We start from the raw sequence: 18,894 nt of genomic DNA, 5'->3' as shown, positions 1-18,894 counted from the left end.
ACTTATTACTTTTAGTTTTTCCAACTTGAGTGCTTGATGTTTTTATGAAGGCTGTGGTAAGGAATCCGATGCGATTTTTTTGTAGTGAACACTACAGCCATTTTGAAACGAAGAAGCATCAACACGAGACTATAATTATTTAGACTTGGCACTCGTGAAGTTCCAATGAACGAATACGAAACAGATTTATCATACGTGAATTTAAGCAAATCTGTTAGTTACTCGTCCCTCGATTAATTCGTGCGGTAAACATCGAACATGCTCGTAATGCTACACAATTTATATAACTAAAAAATGCTAAGGAGGTTATAATGTAACGTTCTTTATCGCATATAGTACATGCGGCTTGACGTCAGCCGTGTAAGTTGACATGGGATGACAAATCATTGTCTGAAGCTAGTGGTTAAGAAAATGGAGATGCCGTCGCTTGCTAGAAACTTATGTCGATCTAACTTAATAGTAGGTCGTTATCATTTCACTTAACGTTAGCAAAGTACGTAGATTCATGTCACTTTATCAGCAAATACTTAAAAAATAAATTCTAATCTTCGCTCAGCGTCATTATCCATCGTAAATGTTGTGCTAAACCTATAAATACGTTCCGAGCAACGATATGCATACACTTACTATTGATCATATACGGCCCACTTCAGGACACAGAAGTGACCTACACATTTTTCTATTCAACCATGCCCATTCTCATTTTCGCCGTTCAACCTTATCTTCGATTGGCAAAGTTCCTAATAACGCTGGCGACCACCTGAAATCCACTTTTCTGCATTTATCTTCCCTAGAGTCTATCTCATTCGATATAGCGCAAAGACGTCACGGCGACAGTGAGACGCGCGTACGTCTTCATGCGAACGAACGAACGAACAAAATTGAGGTGGGGAATCGAAATGTACTGAATCTCGATTCGGCTGCAAATGACGATATTCAGTTTTTTTATTTCGGTTCCTTTCTTTCGTTGCGGTATTTTTCTTGGCGGCGCCATTGCCGTTCACTGTCTTTTCTCTCACAGCATTCGTCATTTGTCGCTACTGAATATTCGTATTGGCGTAATGTTGTAGTCGTGATTTCAACGCCGGTTGTGAACTTGGCTTTTCAGTTCATGCCGTTATGGCTTCCACGGTGGCTGTTATTGTTGTTAGTAAAGGTGATCGTGGTTATGGTGACAACAGCGCTATCGACGATAACAATGGCGACGGAAGGAAGGCGGAGAGGCCAGCTGATCATTTTTGACATAAACATTTCCCGTTGTTATTGCAGCGGTCACTTGCGTATGAGATTTCGCCGTTGCCTCTATCGCATAGCTCATGTAGGGCCGCCGTTGCTGAGAGGGCAGCGGGCGTCGGCTACTGTGGATTACGGTCCGCCATCTCATCCGTAATGCAGTAGGCTTGCGACCCAACTCTATCTATATGCTGTCTTTATCACCTACCTTTCAGGTGAAGCTAACGGCGGCGTCGTCACGTCTCCGTTAGCCATGGCGCCACAGTAGACGTGTTTGTTGTTATGTATGCGCATTCAACAGTGAAACGCTGTGAACTCTCTTCGTCCCAGCCCATTTGAGGTGCTCAGATATCTGTTCCTATGTGCTTGTGCCTGTTCGGTATGTGTGTGCGCTGTGTCATTGAGTCATGTGCGTCTCAGCGGCATAACAAAAAGCCAGTAAACAGTGACATCTCCCTTTTCGCAAGCTGTATCTTCTTCCACGACACGCCTGTCTACCTTCGTATCATTATAACTGCTACCACTACTATAGCTACGATGGCGGCATTAAAGAGCAGACGAAATATGACTTTTTCGTCGAAAGAGGAATATTTTGTATGTTGGCACTGGCATCGATGTTGACGCTTCTGCCGTTGCTGACGACGCTAATAATATGGATCTGCTAGCGGTATTTGTTATTATGTATTTCATCTTCTCTGTTTTTTTTCAATGTTCATTCTGTGCTCTAACTTCTGCATTGCACTTTGCTACTATTTGTAGTCATATGATCAACAGCGTCAATGCAGGTGCCAAGACAACGTGCAATAGCACGATACATAAATGACAGCTTGGAAAGCACACGTCAGGTGTTGGAAAAAGTTATGGCACGTCATGCCAAATGGTGGACGAGTGAAGAACGAGAAAGTAAACCGAAATTTTTGCGCTTGGATCATGAAATATTGTTTGAACCGTTAATAAAAATAAAAAAAAAAATAGCACCAGGGATGGCTATAGACATGGGAACGTAGACGGACGATTCTTAGTTAGATATTTTCGCTGTTTATAGACTCTACTCGGCGGTCTCTCCGACTATCCAGTATGAAATTAAATTAGGTACAGGTATCAATTTAACTATAAACAATCCTTACGGCTACGTCAGCATGAAACAACTCGATACGAAGTCCAGAATTGTTTTTAATGAAACGGGTCTTTTTCTTATAATCGGTAGCGATATACATTGCATCATAGCGCGAAATATGATTTTTTAATCGCAGTCTGCTATTAGATCGAATATATTTCGAACTCCATTGAATACATAAGCAAAGTAGAGAAGTTCCAGTTCTACGTTCTGCAGCCAATATCAATTGATGAAGAAAGAGTGAACAAATAGTATTGCATAACTATATATCATGTACTTTTTGATTGTTTGTTTTGTCTTTAGTAATAAAAGTGGCCGAGAATCAGACGCGAGAATTTATTATTTTGGTTTCCTATACAAATGTGAAATTCGGTTTTAAAATAAAATATAAAATAAAAATTCTGAGTTTACAGGCACTAATGGGGTAACTTTCCTTCAGTACGGCCAAAAAAAGCACCCTCAACAAAGGCTTGACTCGGATAGTGTCCGAAAGTTGAATGTATTTGATCTATCGTAAGTTGAGCGAACCTTAAATTCTAAATTAAACTGATCGGAAAGCTATAAAAGCCCTCGACAATCAAACAGTGCCTAGAGAAAATGGGACTAAACTTTTCATCAATCTAACTACATGCATCAGCGTGTCCCGGACGGCGTAAGAACGTGACATACGAACTTCCTAGTTCCACATTGGAGGCTTGTCGCCACAAAAAAGACACTGACATTTGGGATCGGTTTGGGATACGTTAACGGTCGGAATAGCACACCGAGACATGAGTCTATAGAAAACTATCCTTGCAAAGAGATGATCAATTGAATCAAACGGTTTTTACAATGAATCTACTTTGCTATGTCTGTTCTTGAATCAAGATAGATAAGACGTTACTCTCTCTAACACTCAAGGTTATTTGTGTTACTATCAAGTATATTAATACAGGTTAATTCTTACATGATGCTAGCACCATTCTTTCACACTATGTGGCCATTCATGCTGCTATTTGTATTTATTTAGTTATACGCTAATCGTCAAGTACTAGCAGCGCCGAGCAGACCGGAGCACATGGGAGAATACGTGGACGTATTTGATAAGCTCTCAAGTGTACCCTTCACCCATATCTCATTGAAAACCAATAAAAAAAAGGGCCGAATCAGGTACTGGCTATAGCAAACGCGTCCCCCGCATCGTCGTTATGTCGCTATAAATATGAGAGCGTGAAAGGGTATAGGAGGCAACAACATCAGTAGCAGTAATAGCATTACGGGCCACGGTCAATGTCTGGCCGATCCAGGCGTTGCTATCCTATCGAACGTCTCAATGTGTGAGAAAAGGGACTTCTGGTCTACGCGGCACTGAGACCTACCGGATCCGCTGGTTTTCTCCTGACTGACGGTGTTTTTCGGATTAGCGTCGGCTGTACGGACGTTATCTGCAGACGAGAAGCTATCGTCGGAGATTGTCCACTCGTTTATGAGGGCATAATGATAATAAAAACGGTGTCGTCTATTTATTGTCAATTTTTATTATTATGCTGGCCGCTCTGCTGTTGTCGCCGCCGCTCTCGGTGGCATGGAATAGTTCGGATTGCATGTAGTCGAAGGACATTTCGTCGAAGCTCTGAAGTCGATACGTTTATGTACCGTTCTTCGACGAACTGTTATCATTATTATGAGTTGGTGTACCATTAGTGATGCTTTGCTTCGCAACGTGGTGTCGCCTGCTGTGAGTGACGACTCGTATTTAGCTGGAGTTCAAGTGAAGCTGCCATTATTGAACGCACTGATGCTGCTGAATCCTAAATAGAGTTAAATAAGGATGGCGAGATGAACGGCTGCGTTCAATTGTTAAGAGCCGTAAGAGGTCATCGAAATCCCAACCAAGACGTGCTTGTCATAGTATAATATCTGCATTCAAATCAAGCCAGAGACATTTGGAGTTACGGCAAGAAAGGAACACCCTGAACGCCTTAAATGTAGTGAATAAGTCGCTGCTGCTTAATATCTCTTCGTCGAGTTGTTGGGGGTCACTTATAGAGTACGAGATCTGCTAAGCTCAGTTATGAAGTAGCGAACTATTAATTGACACGACCTTAATACTTAAGCTATATATGCATATATAGAGTACGCAAACCAATGAAGTAACCAACCTTCGCCGGTAGTGTTCAATTCATTCAATTTCTCTCTTTTATTTGTCTTCTAAATGCATTTTGTTCATGGACAGTTATTCTTGATTCAGGGCCAAAGGGGACAGAACAAAAAAAAACAAAAGGGAAAGTGTTTCCCAGAGAACGATGTCTACGTAACTTTCCTAAACGTCGTGTCATACGTATGCCGTGGTCCACAACGTTTCTTTGATTTCCTAAGCTAAGTGACGCTAACGCCTGTTTTCTCTAATATTCTCGTCGATTTCAACAGAGAGTTGAAAATTTTGACCCTTTGTTTGGTTCAATAAGTAGGCGGCAAACAGTGTCGAAATGCGCCGACCAATGACTTGGCCGGGTGATCTGCATCCTTCCTCATTAAACGACCCGCTCTTATTCTTGCCTAGTTCCGCGCACGATCGTTTAATACGCTCGTTCCGCTAACGGTCAATTCCAAATGCTCTCCACAAACGAATAACGGTTGCTAGGCGAAAACTCCTTCGAAGGCTCTTTTGAAATCCTAACATCACAGATGATCCAATTATCATTACAGTTTTACCATAACATTTGCTTTCTATATAAACGCTAATGCTCAAATTGGACATCCTAATGCTTTCAATAACGTCGAGCCATGTGTACAGCTAATCGCTGTGTTACTTTTTTATGTCTGGGTTAGTAGACGGATAGCCAAACCTTTTGTGCTTTCTAGTGGATATAGATGGCATAGGCATTAACCAACCGGTCGGCCAAAGGATGGCGCCATCAGCTAACCATGGCACTATTATTCTTTATGAACAACTCTCAGGCGTCAAGGCACAGGCCATGTGCGATAACCTTTACTAATACTTACGAGCAAACGAATTTAATTAGGTGAATTTCCAATGAGTACTTTATATTAAAATATCGCTTAAGGCATCGTAAATGTTTATATACACACTGAATATAGAGTTTGTAGTATAGTAAGTTTTCGGTAACTTCTTTACAGTTCTCTGCAGTGGGCGTTCAGCGTCTATTCAACCGTTCGTCTATTGAACGTTCCGGCGTGCTAGTAAATAGTAGCTCCGAGATAGTGACGCCGCTGCTAAGGAAACGAGAGCCGCGCATCGACATCGATCACTGTCGCCCATTCTAATGATAATAATAAAACCAATAACGAAACTAGTAGAGTTTAGTAAGCTTATTTTGGCGTCAGGAAATGTATATGAATCTAATCGTGCTTCATTTGAAATATACAGGAAACAACAAGGTATAAATCTAGCCTCACGGTCGCCCATCAATTAAAGCAAAACTTAGCTCCCCCTAATGATGTAATCACTACTACTACTACTACTACTACTACTACTACTACTACTACTACTACTACTACTACTACTACTATAATGACTTTTTTGCTCATGTAACATAATAGATATGTAGGCATGGAGCAAGCTGTACATCTAACGCACTCATCATAATTATCCACTATTATATCCATGGCAAACTTGATTGAACTTTGGAAGAGCGGAGTGTCATCTTTCAACTGGTTAACTCTCATAGGCACAAACTGTATAACGAGACACTAAGTTATCTAGGACAAACACAACATGTTTTGCATCCGATGAAATCGGGGTCAGCTTCAAGAATAACTAGGTGCAAAAAATATTGCAACGAATAATGCCAGCGCCACAACGGTCATCATTCGTTCTTAATAGGACACGTTTGCGCATGCAAAGCAACACCATATATCAGGCATCGGTAAATGCCGGAAATCGAAAATAAGCGGTGGCCCGTCACCCGAAGTGGGAAAGAAAGGTAAGTCCGTGGAGCGCCTTTTACAGGGAAGGGGCTTTTCGCTAAATCATCTTTTGACAGTTTGAGCATCTTAATAGGACGGATTAAGCAAAAGTAAATATTGCAGTCTTTGAGAGAGATTGTCTGCTGTTAATTTTACTGCAGAATTATACCGGTTTAACATTATAGTAATGTGTTTTGGGAGTGCAATTTCTTAACCTCTGCTCGTCTTGTTCAAATAATCAATCGATATCTTATTATACTTCTTAGAAATGTCATATATATCTTTGTGTATTTCTCTAACTGAATATTTCCGTTTGTTCCAGATTCGATGCTAACAGGCTTATGGATCAAGCGTAGTCGTCAAAGTCGTTGTAAAGTCTTTCTGTCTAAATAGATACGAATCGTTGTCAAACAGCTCAACGTGTCTTATATAATTTATCGAGCTGCGTAACCTCTTATTTTAGCGGTGATAGAAAAACGTAGCTGTTAGCTATTATGTTTACGGTTCTAGAATTCAGAAGCCCCAGTAACGTCTCATACAAAGAGCGTCAGGTGACAGTCCGCGAATGTTGCCTGAAGCCTACGCCAATTGCCCTCCCCATGTATGAGATTGACTATAAACGTCCAAAAAAAAGCTTTAGAGAAAAGCGAATTAAAAGACGTGAAAACCACGAACCCATCGTTCAAAGTGTTTCCGCTCCATTTTCAAATTCTACATTTAGCGGATTCTACATTTAAGTGTTAACACCTGGCCGCATCCTGCCATTTCTTCTATCTGCCATATCTTCTATCATTTCTTCTCTGGTACATCCTCAAGTAATATTACATTTTTGGTATAAATTGAACATTTTTGTCCCAATCATTTAGCTTGTATAGTTGCAATAGCTATTTTTTGTAGCCATTACGTTCAGACATATGCTAACCCTATGGCGTTATAAAATAATATCATATATTGTGATGTTTATATTTGCAAATGTACTGCAATAACTTTCTGTTACTTGACAAGTGTGAAATGAAGGTTCGTTTACTGTGCAGTGATTTTTGTTTACCCTTTATATGCGTCGTCACATTGAGATCTGCAAAACGTCCACCTGTCTCCATAACAACGGCGACATTAATCCACCCAGAAGGTGGCCAAAACTATCGACGCTTAAACACGTCTGGCTTTAATCTCTACATTGAGCATAGTGGACTGGTGACTACAGTTTGTGCTGTCTAACATGGGTTGAATTAGGGCATGCCATTTCCTCTATGACTATATTGCCATATGTTTGGCCTGAAAGAATACCGAAGCGAGAAATGCTACCGTTCATCCATCTACGCAGCACGGAAACGTCCAGTCAACTTGGTTGGTTGACGCAGCGGACGCGCGATAACGGAACGGCTACGTGGTAAATGGATGATATCGTTGCCACTCCTCGTAGCCGCCAACGTCGAAGGGAGCTCCGTCGGCTAATTAAACAACTCATAATTGAATTTTCTTAAACGTCTCCGCTCGAATACAGTTAAGGGTGGCATTGTAGATAATCGGTGCTACGGGAAACCAACCTTTCTAAACGTTTTTTTCAAATACAAACATATTACAAGGCACCGCACTGCAATCAATAAGCCTAGGATTTAGCCAATAATGACTCTATGATAAAAATTGCGATCTCTTACTAGGCTTTCGGACGCACCTCGCCCTGTGCGGTTCGATGATAAAAGAAATCTTCGCTGGCCATTTACCCCCTTCCCTCATCTGGTTTCAACATGGTCGCGCAATCAGACGAAGCTCGTTCAATCTGATCAAAATACAGATACATTGTGCTTCTTAGACCCTTGAACTCTTGTATAAAAACAAGCACAAGCCCCGGTGAGCTCCACAACATTTTTAGGAAAGCCAAGCGGTTCGAGGTGAAAGTGAAGAGGGACCACCGAATGTAGTCGGACATAGGCAAAGCTGTACAGAATTCAGTTGATCACATTAGTACTTGATAAACTGAATAAGTGTTAGCTAAAACATGACTAATCCGATAGAATAATATGTTGTTTCAAATCAGCTCTCAGATTGATCTTTTGAGAGACATGCTTGGTTAAGGTAAGTAGGTTGCTAGATTTAACTAGACTCTCCAACAGACCCATGGTGCGGCACAGCACGGCACGGCAGCCGTATATTGCCGGCCTTTGGCAATAGCGCTTTCCAAAGTCTTACATGCGGTTACAGTTATCGTTTCGAAAAGACTGCTTTGAGTTATGAGAGATTTCTAATGGCACATCTGATGATCTCACTCATATCTTAGCAGGCGAGTAGTTTAGAGCCGAACGCATCTGATTCCATTGTAGTTTACCGTGTGGATTTCCAGCAATATATTTCGTGCCTCTCTGGCTTTAGTCACGAGTATTGTGGATGACTTGTCGATAAGTTTGTCTCATTCTGACAGCCGTCTTGTCGCTGGTGGGGTCAGCCTGTTTTTTTTTTATCGTATTGTTAGTTTATTGACTAGTATGATGGAGCCAAAATGTCAGCTGAATCAGGACCGTCAGATAAAATACAATCTCCTTGATATAAAACGTTATATGTATTTTACCTGTTCGTACTTTAAATAAGGTACATACACGGTACACATACTCAAACCCGATTTCAGCGAGAGCCCGTGTTCAGCATTTGTTCGCTATTATAGTTAGTGTATACGTCCGAAAGCAACTTCGTTCTTTTGCGCTGGCTGTTGGCCTGGAGGGCTACTCAGACACCCTGTGGTTAATGTTTCACATGTGGATGTGTACGTTTGTTGTCTCAGTCACCGTACTGATGCTGTGTGTTTCGTGCGCGATCGGAAGACAACAATATCTCCTGTCAAGGATGGGGGATATCAGCTCGGCAGCGGCAGCAGCAGCAGCAGCACTACGAATAGATCATAGGACAGAGTCGTGTCGTGACTTGTTGTGGCGCTATTGACTTTTAATGCTTGCCTGATAGCACGGCACCACAAGTACGAGAGCTTCAGTTTCAACCATGAAACTGTTAAAGATCGAAGAAATTTCGGAACGAAATCCGACCTCGCAAAAAGAAAAGAGCACATTTAGTAGACATTTTCAGAAAAGGTAGGTGGCATTGCAGGGCAAAATTGAGCTTGTGGTGGCTTTTCAGTGGCAGTGAGTGCTATACGTTACAACAACAACAACAACAACAACAACAACAACAAGTGAACAATTTTCCCTTCAGATTTGTAGCCAAAGATATGTCGCCCAGGTACACCTATCTCTCCCTATACGCGGTTGTATAAAACCGGCACCAGATAATGTACGACTGTCAAATGTTGGACGGGTGCAGCCGCCGCTGCTGATGAACACCAATGTGATGTTCGCGTGTCCGCGCGTATGAAAACACAATAGCGTCAGACGGCGAAGTCTGGCCTATTCCGTTCGAATTTTTTCCATGTACAAATCATTGTGAGGTAGTTACAATGCTACTACTATTGTTGCACTATATATTGCAAAACAATAGAAGCATCTACATGTACGCATACACTAAATGTCGATCTTTTAATTATCTAATTCAACTAATTTCCATAAATAGCATATACGCAATAGTAGAAATGAATGGACGTATTTACTTACTCATTTGGTAACTTGTGGCAGGTTGTTGCTTTAGTCACAGTACCGCATACTGTTCTTAACTGTGTCTTATTAATTACCTTAATGTTTAGTTAAAGACAGGAGCTAAAATTTGTCTGTTACGTCTATTGGACCCGTTGGATATATTGGAGGGTTTGTTTTGAATCTTTTCAATTCAAGCTGCGCAAGAGATGAAAGCTCTAGCATTAAATAATCTCATTACAGGTAATTAACTGCCCTAGGTATAAGAAAACTGGCTTTAAAAATGGTCGTGTTCATCAATACGGCAGAGGGTTGGGCCTGGTCCGCCCTCAGGCGTACGTGCGTCCCGCAGCTGCGCCACCTCGGAAGACCCTTCTCAAACACTAACATTCATTGCAATACTTGACAACTCTATAGATACATGATTTTTTGCGCTACATTATTATTATTATTATCCGTGTTCAGCTGTATGAAAGACATCCCGCAGCTTTGTTGTGCGGATTCTTTTCTGATAACGTCCGATGACATTTGCTGCCGAGCAGTCTTTGTAAATCCAAACTGGACGATGATGACTAACGGAGGTGGAAGGCATGATACCTTTGCACGAAATCGTGACTTTTACAGGAGTTCAACTTTAGCTTGTTCTGTTAGGCCTCCTTGTAGGATTCTTCGAGTAAGCCATGTTTTGTTGATAACGCAGACGTTGATGAGTATTTTGATGACTAGATTCGTTATCCGCTGCGTTCAAATGACCCGATTGAAGCACGAGCAATGGATTGAACTGGCAGAGTCGTATGGAAAATGGATACTATTCTCTACAAACACCGTAGCCATTATTTCGATTTTTGATAAATGCGTTTTACCCTATATACTTATTTTTCTGTTGTATTAAACCTTTGATCTACGTGAAAGTATATATATTTTACTTTTGTTTTAACTCACTTAGATCTGCTCGCTGCATGATGTCATCGACAACATCTCAGATCAGCTATATCTACCACTAAAAAAGGTTCCATGAAGGCCGTATTAGCGGAAGAATATAAAATGCCTGGTTAAGGGGGCAAAAATTACACAATGATTTTTTTATACCACTGCGTAACTTTGCCGCTCCAAAATTAGTTAATTTCATGTCTGTAATCATTTTCGCAGCAAAATGTGTCTGTCACGCTGACTTCTTATGATAATTCATTTGCTTTATCATATATCATCAGAAGATTAGGTTACTTAATCTAAAGTAAATGTCGGTGAAGAAAACCCCTGCCAATACATTATATTACCATATCTCGCTGTCTGATGCTATGCTAAACGGCAGTCCTGAGATGGAAACTCAAAAGATTTATTTTAACACAATGTATTATTTTTGACCGTTTAAGAACTAACTTATATAGAGAATATTAAAACTATATTGGCGTCTAAAGCTCTGCTGCAAATGGGGATTAGTCTAGACGTTAGTCTAGACGGTTTTTTAATGTTGTGCCAGAATATCTGCACGTTTCTGATTTAGCACCATTTGCATTCTAAGTCTGCTAGTTTACCATCAGTCGAAGCATATCCAACGCCTTGCTGGATCCCAAAAGGAAATGACATTTCAGTTGCCGTATGCTTTATATCCTAGAGGGAGATTTCTCTATTGAGTTTACATAATGCAGGCAATATATGAAAATCTTCTCCAGCGAAGGTCGGGTGGGGGCGTACGAACAAAGGCTTCAGGACAGATGAAGCACGTATAGAAACATTAATCTACAACGAACTGCTATTAACACCCTTAAACATTTACATTGTCTTTAACGGACAATAGGCTGTTTAGAATGTTTTCGCTTATTGTTCAAATCCGAGATGAATACGCGAGAACAAGCAGATAGCTTGCAATCAGTTCTTTCTCGTACAGCCCCCAGATAAATATCCTAGTGTTACGAAAAGCTCCCCACTACCCCGCCAAGCAAGAAAGGAATACCTTCATCTTCGTTTTTCATTGGCAAATCGTCTAGATGGATCATCGTCATGAAATTATAGGCATTATGTAATACCACAGGAAGTTCTTTTTTTTTTTAACCTCAAACCTCGTGAGTTTGAATGAAAGCTTCGTATCGTCCGTTTTTCATGGCCGGCTTGCGTTTTTTGCAAGTTACATTTATAAGAGAAAAGGTGGTTCGTACAGGACACTGTCACTGCTCGTATATGGTGGATGATTCCTGCCTCTGTAGGAAGCAGGATGAATCCTTCTACCAGATGTTCTGCTGTTCGAACTTCTGGTTCATCGTTACTCGTGAAAAATAAGAAAAGCTCATTCTCCTTCCCCGTCATCTCATAATACCCCTATGAAAATTACCGACTCCTGTGTGAATGGATGGATTGTATTTAGCTACATTGTTTCGACTAAACAGAGCAGTCAGCAAGGGGGCAAGCTAGCGCACGTAAACACAAGTGGATACCAGAGCTAACCATTATTGCGCGTCACTGCACTCTTTTCTATTGTAAAACGCTTCTTTCTTACAATCTTCTGTGAGCTCACAGCCACTACTCGTGGGTCTAAAATTCATCAGACAGCTAGGGAAGTGCCTCACGAGTCTTGTCGAATGTGGCTTGGAGGAAGGCCCATGCCACCGGGCACAGTCGCGTACCTAGACGCACGGCCACGGCGAGCCGAAAACAGCCCAGTCGAGGCCGATACTGATGTGAGCAAAATGTGGGTCTAATTTTTGTTTCTTGGCGCTCGTTGCAATTACCGTTGTGTGAGTATCAGTATGATTGTGTCGCTGTGTTAGGCGGGGACGTGTAGATGGCTGTATTTCACTCAACTGGGATATCCACATTTCTGTGGGTTAGTATGTACGACTGTACGTTTAAGCTGGTGTATACTTGTCTACGTATCTGTACATGAAAAGTTGTTCAGACATTTGTTTAAAATTCATATCATTCACCTAACATAAAAATTATCCATGTATAGAACAATTTGGAACTGTGCTGCAATACGCCCACGAACCAAGCTAACTTGCCCGCGTGTATCTTGGTCGAAATCGATTCAATGCCCAAATGAAAAACAGAGGACACGCTGAGAAGTCACACGGGTGCCATTCCGACATTTAGATCTCATCATTGGTATTTATAACGTCTACGCGCGCAATAGACTGCGGGTCTCATTGGCTCTTTCTTTCTATCTCTGTTGTTTCATCCACACTAGTCCCGTTCCTCAAACGGTCGCACCAGCTCTCCGGCCACGACTGGTTTCATCGCCATCAGCGCCATGGCTGCTGCTACCACTAGTACCGGCGGTGCTAGCAAATTTCCCTCGTAACGTGCGCGTCATAACTTTCGCTAACCCCCGTTGGGTGGCAAAGCCAGCGTAGTGCCTTTTTGTTTCGCACACGGTTCGCTTGTAAAACTTTGCCTCCTTGCAGAGCAGAGCTACTTGTAGTAGTAGTAGTAGTGGTAGTGTGGTAATAGGACCACCCGGGCGTCGGATACCCTGCCGCCACGGCAGCCGCGGCGCCGGCACCATAGCTGCCTCTCCCTCTCAATTCATAATGGTTCTCCGTGGTAGTGTACGCTGTTCTGTCCCAGTCCCCAGTAGCGGTCCGTTTCTCGTCGCAACGACCCGGTGCTAACCCCACTTCAACCTGCCATCTTTAACCTGCCGTGCCGTCTTGCTAAGCCTACCTCACGCCCGTTGTGTAGGCTGTTGGCCAGGTCAAGGCTTAGCGTAGCTCTATGTGACCCCTATATCCTTAGTCCTGAGTAGTGGTAGTAGAAGCAGCGGCAACTGTAGGTTAACAGCTAGCCAGCCAACTACTTAGCTCAAAGCTCTATACACCTTACGCAGGTGGTCACCGTGGGCCCTATTCCATATATAGCGTTCGCTAGGTCGCTGGCTCGCCGCCCTACCAGTCATAACCTTCTTTCAAAGGCGCTGTTGGCATTTATCCCTCATCTTGTGAGCGGTGTTTTATCATTTCCGTCCCCTCTGACATCCTCTATGCCCGACTTTTCGTCTTTCGTTCGCGCTATGGCGCTATACAAAGCCTTCGTGCGCGTTCTAGCGGACCATGATCGTCGTAAAATCCTTTTGTCAAAACCCAGATGTGCTAATAGACGATGAGAAGCAAAGTTGTTCGGCCTCTTTTGTCACAAAGGGTCACAAGCATGAGCTACAATGTTATCTGGAGTTGGCAACATATATATACGCGTGTCATATATATATACAGAAGCTGAAGTAAGCGTGCTCACGGCCAGTATAACCGTAAGAAATGACGAAAAACTCTTATATTAAAGTTAGCCAACGCGATATAAAAAAGTTACACCAATAAGTTAAAAGCTAGGAAGTGAAATGGGAATATTTTTTTCGAAAACGATTCGGGAATAACTCGAGTCACCTAAGTATAGGGTAGTGTTGGCGCTGACGTTATGGTCAACATTATTGAGGCGCTACTAACCCGCTGATAAGGTTATTGGGCATACAATTGTATCGCAACATTGACGCCCCCCATGGTAAATCAGCTAATATTTCTTGAGAAATCACGCGAGCGAAAGGAATCGGGATATAAAGAATAGGGAACGGATTAAGTATAATCTGTTCGGCTCATTTGCCTGTCACATGGGCTCGATTAATATTTATACATTATCCATAGTAATAACATTATTTGTGCCTGCAATCTCATTGCACTGATGCCATTTGTTCAGCCTGTAGTGTTCCCATCTCGTACATATGTAGCTACGTATAAATTACGTGAACAGAAAATGTTCTAGACACCCTTATCGTATGAACAGTCCGAAATCATGTAACCCATAAAATACAACTGATAATAATAATGATCGTATAACATTATTTCGATGAGATTCTGTTTCAGATTGCCAATTTACCGACCCAACACACCCTGGTCGATATACTTGTATGGGTACGTGTGTGTCTGTGCGAAGGCTTGCTTCATAAGGTAAAGGTTGCTGCTTTTCGCGTACGTTTCAGGCCTAGGATTTAAGTTAGGTAAATCATTTGTTGTGTGCTATCGTCGTCTATGAAGACAGATGCGACCCAGGAGATTAGAGACTTGAAAAGAGATATATTAACCAATGCAAATAAAATCCTGCGTCGACTGTTCGGACAAAATCGACGCACAGACGTAAACAATCGACACAGATTTGCCCAACGGATATATATACCTATAGTTGACCTCGTTGTTACGCGGTGGCGACACTGGACGTCAACGTCAAATGAAAACGACAAAACAGTGTTTTGGCTCTTTCTATTTGGTTGCGCTTATGATTATATATTACTATATTTTATATTACCGCAACCATTAAAACAATATCGGCAACACGTATTACGCTATGTTACCAAATATGTTAAGATTCACGCTAATGTATCGTTCGTTGCTTAAGTATGGCTACCAGTTTAAGAGACCGACCCAGGCATTTTAAAGTGACCTTGTCAAACGATCCGTTCGTAGTGTCCGTAAGATACCCAAAAGTGGCGACAATGATATGTTAATGCTTTGCGGTTCAATCGTTGCCTTAAAACACAATCCGAATATTATGCTTCACATGAAGATATGGATGCCCAAACTATCGACAGCTAGCCACATGTATCTTGTACCTAGCTTGCCAAAAATTACCGTTTTCAGCAAAACCATCTTTCTTTCTTTTAAATGAGTTTTAAGACATCGCAGCTCGAATCTGTTTTCCCTTTTCTGTAGAGAAGACGATTCATCCTAGTGTACGTTCTATCGAAAGTCAACGTACGTACGCTCGTTCGTTCGTCCGCAGTGGACGTCTTATAAGTACGCCACTGACACAGCGAATGTCTTCATTGTTATAGCACAAGATTGTTCAGGAACGTGTTTACCATGCTACTACCGAAATTGTCGATAACCAAATTGCCGTTGCGCTGTTGTTCCGGCCGTCTACTTAGAGAAAGCCCTTTTTGTATTACGGTGATAGCGGCTACCGTAAGTCTAACGGCAGTACTTGTACGGCCGTTGCCCTGTGTATCGCCAAGAAGACCGATCGACCGAATAAGTTGTTCGTGAGTGTCGCTCATGAGCTTTGACGTCTTCAGCTATCGTCTTGGTCGTTGTCGTGAGAGAGAAGAACACGAAAAATTATACTGAGCTTAGTAAAGTTGCCGACCGGCACGAAACAAGGCTTGCTGAGTGGAGCGGCCCCATAGGCTTGATGCGCATCTTCCCTCTTGGTAACTTCTGTGTGGTCCCCTGAGGTGAAACTGTGAAGAACGAGGACACGTTCGATTGATCACAGTAAGAACGGGAAATCGAACGAACTGTGTACAGCTAGCTGTAGTTTACGTGCAATGCACGCGAAATTCTGTCTATTTGTGCTTTTTAGAAGATAAAAACTCGATACGTTTATAAAAGTAGGTACATTTACGCAGGTTAAATAGCATGTCTGTGCACTGCTCGAAGATGCTTTGTCTGAGCACAATCGATACGACCAGCATCACCATATTATTGGTAATTTGCTTAAGGGGAACCCTTCTCGTTTAAGCCAATAGTTGTGTCTAATAATATACCTTCTCCTATTACATTTACTACAGATGAACCTTATTACTGGGTGTAACCCCCCCCCCCCCCGCCAATGGCATACGCTGTACAGAGGCGTTATGAAATGCGATAGATATGTTCTGTTTTTGAATAAATAAAATTGGTCCCGGCTAAAATTCATATAAAATTTAAACTTGTGGGCAAAATCAACTTAGTTCAAAATTGGAAAATACTTTTTCTATACTGTTATCTTTTGTCGAATCTGTTGGAAAACTTGTGATCTAGTTGCATGGAAGCGAGCTAAAGCTTTACTCGATATAGTATTACTCTAGGCAAAAAGAGCGTTCAATTGGAGTCAAACAACAATAGAAAAGGCTACCTGTTTCGGACCGGACTGAAAATCTATGTTAATGGCAAAGGGAAGTACACCGTTCTGATAACGGGACTTAGACCTGCAAAAAGCAAGGACCAAAATGAGGCCAACATCACTTGCCAGTAACAACAATGAAATATTTCAGCTCAACAGTTCTCTAGAAGGTATGTTGATAAAATTGAAGATGCCGATTTACGCTCCAGCAGAGTATATTATAGAACATATCTTTTCAACAGGTTTAACAATAAACAGGTTGTTTAGACATATCCCGACAAGTAAGAGGGTCGTTCCGTTTGACCTGGGACCTTCAGGCTTCGCTCGCACATCCCTTCTAAGTCTATGCTCCGCAAAATATAAGTCATCGACGCCGTACAATATCTTGCGTTTATTTAATATTTCCCGCAGAGAATAAGTGGTTTCGCCAATTTTGCTAATTTCTAGAAATGTAAGTGCGTATTATTTTTTACTATCCTTATTAATTATTATTATTATTTTTAATTATCTTACAATGTAACTAATATTATTACCCTTAATCGCAGATTTATTGTTGCAAGGTCCACTTAAGTAAACAGTTATGACCCGTGTTATTTAATGCATTTTCAAGTGGCTCTGTTTCACCAAAAAAACCATAAAAACATCGAATAAAAACGCATCCCTATGTATGAACTGTTATACGTCACTTAGTCCACCTAGGTCACTATAGTTTTGCGCTGAGACTGGCTTCTACCGTCCAGTAGTTCTGCGACCGTATCGCGCATAGTGACGGTTTTTGCTGCTTGAGATATTGCAAGACCTGGATGTTTCCCCTACTGGCCGCAGTGATGCTCTGCTACCGTCGCTGCTGCGACAGCTGCTTCTATTGCTGCCCCTTTAGTACAATGCCCCTTACGACGATCCAACTCTTTCTATCTTTCCCCTTCTATTTTTGCCTGTCCGGTAGTAGTGCCTGCCCATCATCCATATCCCGTTCCTTGCACATCCATGCGTCGTACGCTTTCAGTAACCATCCTTCCCGCTGGGTATGGGCGTGTGTATACACAGCCAAGGCACAGGCACGAAACGGATCATCCACAAAACGGCTGAGCGCCTGGATAAGTTCTTACATGGGGTAGTCAGTATGTGTCTGTTTATGGGTTTTGAGAGTATTGGGATCTCGTTGAAGAGTGTTGGTAAGGAACGAGTGAGAGGAGCGGAGTTTTTAGGGGACAGGAAGATCGAAAAGGCAGTGAAGCCCCTGAAAGGAATATGAAAGAAGTTTGCCCAAGGAGAGAGACAGAACCAAAAAGATGGCGCAAAAGGGCTACCACTACTAAGACGGCTGCGTTGTGGGCTGGAAAGCTGGGCCGGCAAGGAAAGATACTTTCAACAGGCAGCTAGTGTCTGTATGCTGCCCATTCTGACGGCCAGTGTCGGAAGCTGCCGCAGCGGCAAGCAGAAGCCGGTTTTCATGGTGTGTGAGATGGCCACAGCGGTGCTGGGTGTAATAGCTGTGGTGAGGTACCGGCCATCATCATCGCTCGAAGAAGCAGACTACAGATATGCATTGGTGTGCTGCGGGTATGTGTGCCTATAGGAACTCGACCCGCGATGGGAGAGGAACTGAAAGAAACAACTCAAGTGTACCACAGCAGCAACAGCTGCTTTGCCTGCCAGTCACCCATCGCCGCCTCGTCGCTGCGCTCCCTGGGGCTATTATGTAATATCGGACAGGATCGCCATCGACTGTACCACCATAGCGCCCCTGCTCACCGCCGCTGCCGTCGTCACGAGTATCTTCAATGTCTGCGTAGGTACCCTTGCGGCATATTGCTCGAGTTCACAGAGACATAACGTACAACGCGTGCAGCTGCACACGCTCTACACACACAGACTTCTCGGACATAGACCGCCTTGCTTTTGCTTGCGCTTTTTTATATTAGTAATTTTTGTTCGGTAAAAAGAATTCACTGATTCAGGCTAGCGGCCAGACGATACGACACGATGAGATAGCAAGTCCGTAGCCATGTAATATCTCCCTCTTGCTCGTCGAGAAGCCTTCAAGCTGAGACTGCGAGTCAGAATTTTCGATCTTATTATTTACGTACTGCTAGTACGTGTGGAAGGTCTTAAAAGCTATGTGTAACTGTGGATAACTAGCTTTGACAAGAAAGCGAAAACACAGTAACGAACGGCTGCGTTTAATTGTGCTATCAGATG

General features: G+C 42.4%; 1 protein-coding gene across 11 annotated transcripts in view; it reads left to right on the top strand.

Annotated features, from left to right (window-relative positions):
- The first annotated feature begins 379 nt into the window (after positions 1-379).
- The window catches only part of LOC111247943 (uncharacterized), a 30,572-nt gene continuing 12,057 nt past the window's right edge, over positions 380-18,894 (top strand). For 2 of the 11 annotated variants that reach the window (XM_086983408.1, XM_086983407.1), the window contains exons 1-2: positions 8,353-9,339; positions 14,667-14,762. In XM_086983408.1, the coding sequence (XP_086839534.1) occupies positions 9,251-9,339; positions 14,667-14,762 (185 nt within the window). In that variant the 5' untranslated portion in view covers positions 8,353-9,250. The other 9 variants (XM_086983410.1, XM_086983409.1, XR_015323536.1 and 6 more) reach the window with 8 other exon arrangements.

The sequence above is a fragment of the Varroa destructor genome, unplaced genomic scaffold (genome assembly GCF_002443255.2).
Source record: "Varroa destructor unplaced genomic scaffold, Vdes_3.0 BEIS01000003.1, whole genome shotgun sequence".
Lineage (NCBI taxonomy): Eukaryota > Metazoa > Arthropoda > Arachnida > Mesostigmata > Varroidae > Varroa > Varroa destructor.
Note: the sequence above shows the minus strand (reverse complement) of the source record. Positions and strands in the feature narration are given on the sequence as shown.